Source organism: Prinia subflava (assembly GCF_021018805.1).
Source record: "Prinia subflava isolate CZ2003 ecotype Zambia chromosome W unlocalized genomic scaffold, Cam_Psub_1.2 scaffold_22_NEW, whole genome shotgun sequence".
NCBI lineage: Eukaryota > Metazoa > Chordata > Aves > Passeriformes > Cisticolidae > Prinia > Prinia subflava.
The window spans coordinates 8,508,353-8,514,236 of NW_026960606.1; the positions used below are offsets into that span (position 1 = coordinate 8,508,353).

General features: G+C 47.2%; 1 protein-coding gene across 1 annotated transcript; it reads left to right on the forward strand.

The window, feature by feature from the left end:
• The first annotated feature begins 386 nt into the window (after positions 1-386).
• Positions 387-5,267, forward strand: LOC134564838 (uncharacterized). The gene is made up of 3 exons (XM_063424058.1): positions 387-873; positions 3,595-3,767; positions 3,859-5,267. The coding sequence occupies exons 1-3, from the start codon at positions 415-417 to the stop codon at positions 3,965-3,967; spliced, it is 741 nt and encodes a 246-aa protein (XP_063280128.1). The 5' UTR covers positions 387-414; the 3' UTR covers positions 3,968-5,267.
• The last annotated feature ends 617 nt before the right edge of the window (positions 5,268-5,884 follow it).

Here is a 5,884-nt window from a genome sequence, read left to right on the forward strand (position 1 = left end):
TTGGCTGGCAGGCAGCGCCATCTGCTGGGCAGCAGGCAGCAATGCCTGCTTAGATTGCAGAGACGGGAAAGCTGGCAGATTATGTATTTTTTGTGGAGGAATCCTGGATGCTTCAATTGTTCGTTGCTCTAGTTGGCTCTGGCAATTAGAAAGCTCAGCGAGTTTAGCTATTATTTGTTTTAATTCATCCAACCTCTGCATCTTTTCTGGTGGCCGGGGCGTGCAATGAACGTTGGGCTCAGAACCCTCTCCTTCTGAGTCAGATTCTGGCAGGGGGCACTGGGATGGCTGTGGGTGGGTGTCGGGCTGCGCTGGTGCCGGCTGTGGGGGCGCAGGAGCGTTGGACCGGACCGGGTCCGAGTTTCTGGAAGTAGTAATGGGGGACGCCATGTTTGTTTTGGTCACGTGCTGGTGATGTCAAGTCCCCTTCCAGGTGAAGACAGAGCCGGTGCCGCCCCACTCTTGGCACTGCCACGAACTCCGCCTCCTTGCTGCTTCACTCGCTCCCGCCCCGCTCCGCCTTCGGCCCTGCCTGCCTCCTCATCTTTCACCACGCCCCCTGAGCCCAGCGGCCGAGGCGTTTCCTGTTTGCTCTCATTCTCTCTGGGAGCCAGTGAGAGAACTTCCGGTGATCGACTCACGTGGCCATTTGCTGTATCCATTACCTCATGCAAAGAGGAGCACACTGGAGCTGCATTCCCTCTTACGGGATGCGTGGAATTTATACCGAAAAATCTTGCCACTTTAGATGGTTTTTTCAGCTCTTTTGTCTCGGAAAGAGACACCCCCGAATCGGAGGGAGGGGGTACTGCTCCTTACAGAGCTTGGATGGCAGCATGTGTTGCTCGGCGTTCCGCAGCAAACGTTTGCAAGGTATTTATCACTTTTTTCCAAATCACGCCTAACTCAGAAGCAAGCTTTGCTTCTTTTCCTTGTGAAACAACAGTCCCATAATAATTCACCTATTTCCTTCCATTCTGCTTCACTAAAAAGAAGCGATGGCTGGTTTAGCTTTCCTTTTTTCCGAGCCCATAGGGTTAATTGTTCTATCTCAGTTTCTTTTATCTTTTTGACCCTTTTAGAGGCAATAGTTGCTAAAAGCTGCACTGCTGCGTGAAGATCTTTCTCCATACTTTTAATTCTTTTCTTTCATGCACGCCAGCGGCTTACCTCTTCCTTCCACTGCGTGTCTCTGTTCCCCTCTGGGTGAAGCAGAGGAACCACGCTTCCAGCCCCAGTTCTGTGAGCTCAGCACTGCTCGTGGCTGGTTCGGACTCGGTCCGAATTTTGCACACTGAGCAGACCCAAGCGCCAGAGTCTTTCACCGCATTTAAGCGAGATTCATATTCAAACGAAAAATTAAAAATTCAAAAAAAAATCCGCATTCAAGCGTAATAAAATCAAATAAAATCTGCATTAAAGCAAAAATAAAAAGTAGAAAAGGGTCCCGGTTCCAGGTACCAGAATGAAACCAGGGTGTCTATATGAGGCTGGAACGGAGCAATGTAGATACAACCAGTGTGGTTAAAACATACGTTCTCTCTTTATTCCCAAAATGGCTGGTTTTATACAGTGCAGAATAATTTACAGTTACGGGTGCATTCTTGTTGGCATTCAGCGTGAACAAGTATGTAAACTATTTCAGTTTAAGGCAGCTACCGTATCTTCACTCTAATTGTCCTATACAGTCTATGCTCACACCTTAACCTAATTTCTAACTGCGCCACAAAGCTTATCTACTTCTACACAGGCCAAAATCTGAGGCCTAGCAGGCCCAAATCTGAGGCCCAGTTTGGGATAGCTCAAATCTCATTCCACAGCACATTGTGCCCATGATCTCTAAGAAATTCAGTTGCAACGTTTGTTTGTTTTGGTCACTGGAGTTCCATTTCAAGGCATTTCTCCTGTCCCTGTGCTGTTACAGGAGGTTGTATTGGGCTCTGTTTTTGTGAATGGAGGATTTATGAAGGAAGGAATTGCTCTCTGTGAGGGTAGGGAGTCCCTGGAATGGATTTCCAGAGAAGCTGTGGCTGCCCCATCCCTGGAAGTGTCCAAGGCCAGGTTAAACAGGGCTTGGAGCAACCTGGGCTAGTGGAAGGTGTTCTTGCCCATGGCATGGGGTGGAATAGGTGATCTCTAAGGTCCCTTCCATCCCAAACCATCCTGTGATTCCACAAAATACCTTTTATTTTGCATTGTGCATAAAATTGTAAAATTCAAATTTTCTTTGTAGGGAATCCACTCAGGCACTTCCATCACCCCTGGCTCAGGCCACACTCCCCTCACACCTGCCACCAGCCTGAGTCCCAGACAGCTCAGTTGGAAATTTCCAGCTGGGATTTGTCCCTTCCCACCTCTCCAGGGATCGTCCAGCTCAGGAGCTCCTGCAGCAGCCCAGTTTTGCAATGATTTCATGGCCCTTCCCCTGCATGAGGTGAAGGCTGGGGAAGTGCAGGTAGTTCAAGCTCTGTCGAGGAGTGTTTCTTTCTGGCTGGTGCTGCTGAGCCTCTACCCTGCTCTACATGGGCTAGAGGGGAGAGAAAAACACTGGCATGGTGACTGGAGTGATTTTGCCTTGAATGGAGACGTGCAAAATCCCTGATTTGGGTAGGGATGGGATCAATGTATTGCTCTGCCCTTGAAAAGCGGGAGGAGGTGCTTGTGCCTCTTCCAATGAGAAAAACCCCTGACTCATTCATGCCTCACCTACACACCACATCCCAAGTCTTAAATGGAATTCTCGGGATGCCTCAAAGTTCATTAAACCCAGCAGAGTTCCTCCTGGTCAGGGAAAGCAGGCTGAAGTTTTTCTTTCCATGCATTAACATCACATGCCAGAAACGTGGAGCTGTGCGTCCTCACCTGACCCTGAGATGGATCAAAAGATTAATAAGATTTCAGTTTACATCATTTATCTGTAATTCCAGATGCCTTTAAGCAGAAAATTTACTAAATTTTTTATTATTCTGACTTAACCAGAAAGCAGCAATCATTTCTTCCCTCAGAGTGGGAGCATGGAGATATTTGCTCCTAAATTCAGTGCCCAGTGTGGGTTTGTTCCCAAACTCTGTTCTCAGTGGCTGAGCATCCCAAATATTTACCAAGCTACAGAGGACAAGGTGGGAAAGGCCAACTTCATTTAAAACCCAGGGGTTTAGGCTAATGCTTGGCTGCCCTGGTGCCATTTAAATATTTATATATAGCCATCAGCTGCTTGACCTGTTCCCTTCTTTATTAAACAGATCCTCTGGATAAATGAACAAGGCTTCTGCCACTTCCATTGGGATTCAGAGCCAAATCCCACAGTTTGCTGTGACTTGGGGGTGGCATTCTCTTTTGCCATAAGTAATCCCCTGATGATGAACTTTTCTCACAGTCTGATGGATCACTGTTCCAGCAAGTGTTTCCCTTCAGGATGAGAGCCCACACTCCTCCACTCCCTGCGCTGATTTAACCAGACTTTTGGGAAGAGGAAAATTCGGAATGTCTTAGCCTTCATTATATTTTAATTGATTTTTAATAGCTTTCCTGATTGGTTTTGAGTTGGTTTTTGAACTACGCTTCCCCTCAGTCATTTTTCACCTCTGTCTGTAGGAACTTGTCACATTCTGCAGCCTCTGCCCTCGCTCATTTTTCACTCAGCTCCTGGAACTGGCTGTGGGATCTTCTTTCCAGTTCTGGGTCATTAATCACCTGCCAGGATCCCAGTTGGCATCTCCACAACAAACCCATAACAAACCTCCTGTCAGCAGAGCTCGCCATTCAAGGTTGGGGTTATTTTTCTTTTATATGCTCCATTATAAATGCATTTATTGTTATATCCTCACACCCTGACAGGCAGTGGGTGTTGTTTTCCAGGGATGATGCTGGAAGGTTTGTTCCCATGTGCTGCCTCCTGCTCCTGACAAAGCCACTGGTGTGGATGTTCCCACAGAACCTCCTCTTCCATGAATCCATGAATCCATGAGGGGTGTGCTGGTAGAATTTTCACCCCTTGGCACAACCTGTTTCAGCCTCAGTTCATCTTCCTCACCTCTTCAAGAATTTTTCACCATGTGGAGACCCTTGAAATCCTCCTTTGGTCAAATTTTCCTTAATTTTTGAAGAAAAAGTCCTCAGCTCTACACCTGAGGTTTTATAAATCCTTCTGGACTTGTGTAGCTGTCCCTTGGGCTTTTGGTTGCAGTTGGTTTTATTTAAAAAAAAAAAGTTTGGTTCATGTTTCAAAACCCAACTGAAAAATAACACACTTGCAAACTGTTTTAAATCCATTTGATGTAAAAGAATATAAAAAAAAAAGAGAGAGAGAAGAGCTGCCTTCCATGTGCCCCCACATCCCCCTGGGCAGGGATCACCTCCTCTTCCCTCACCCCAGCATCAGCAGCACCTTCTGCACTTTTGGGGTTGACCATGGGGAGCACTGGGACACCCCAAAGGTGTTAGCTTGGTAATGCTGGCTTAGCATTCCAAGATCGCATTTCAAGCATCATTTCCCAGCTGGGCAATGGACTGTACCCCGAAAATCCTGAGAAAATTGCTGACTGCCCACCCCTGTGTTCATTATAGAGCCAGGAGCTGAAAAAAATCCACGTTGTAACCTTCCCAAGCAGGATTTGGAGAGAACCAAAAAAGATACCTGCAATAAACCTGCACTGAGCTGGGTTGCAGCTCAGCCACATCATCAGCAGAGGAAACAGTTCTATTTCATTAATTTTGCAGAAAATATATGGGAGCTTCTGCCTAATGAATACTAATAGACCCTTTAAAGCTCATTTACCAAATCCTTACAAGTAAAGGACAATGGCAGGCATCACTTACAGAGCACATATGAGCAGCTCCCAAATATTCTATTTGTTTATCCCAATAATTGCAAAATAAAATACATTGATTGCTCCATATTTATGAATTCAAGAACTATTTGGGTCTGTGCTCTGTGTAATGAAGGTTATAAAAGCATCTTAATACAAAATACAAGTAAAACTTGAAAAGTGCATGAAATTTGGGAAATAAGACCTTGTGAGTCAGTCATTTACTCGTGTTCTCTCCCACCAAAGCACAGGAAGGATGATGCAAACAGGATGTGGGAGGATTTGTGGATATTTATGAGCAGGTGCTCTTCAGCTGGAGTTAGGTTTGAACTAATTGGCACCTGAGGCAGAGGCTGCCAGTGTTGTAATTTAGATTTTAGGGGGGTCCCCAGGGAGGGTTCCCGGGGAGCTCCCCGGGTCCTAGGGTCGTGGGTGTTCGCATGCAGGCAGGCAAGAAGACTCTAGACGGCTGGTGAGGTGCTGATGAGATGAGGGTTTATTTGGAGTTTGACCCTGGGAAGGCAGCATGGTCACTGAGGAAGAGGGGGAAGGGAAGGGGAGAGGGGAAGGGGAGAGAGGGAAGGGAAGAGCAGCTGAGCCTCCAGAGACCTCCCAGGCAAAGAGCACGAGCCCACTTCCCCCTGGACTCTTAACAGGGAGTTTCGAAGTGGGCGTGGTAAGATTCTTCAGCCAATAGAGTTACAGAAACACGATACTGCAGGGGAGGGTACAGACTTGGGATAAACCATACACTTTCCAGGGGTGAGCCAGAGCATACCATTTCAATAAAATGCAATTCCACACCAGAGGATTTCAGTGGGAGCAGAAATTCTGCTGCAGAGTGTCCTTGGATTTACAGCAGGATCTGTGCCAGAGTCACTCCAGGCACAGCACTGAGCAGCACATGGAATCCCGGGATGGTTTGGGTTGGAAAGGACTTAAATCCCATCCCATTCCATCCATCCCACCTCCTACCATGGGCAAGGACACCTTCCACTAGCCCAGGTTGCTCCAAGCCCTGTCCAACCTGGCCTTGGACACTTCCAGGGATGGGGCAGCCAGTGCTTCTCTGGAAA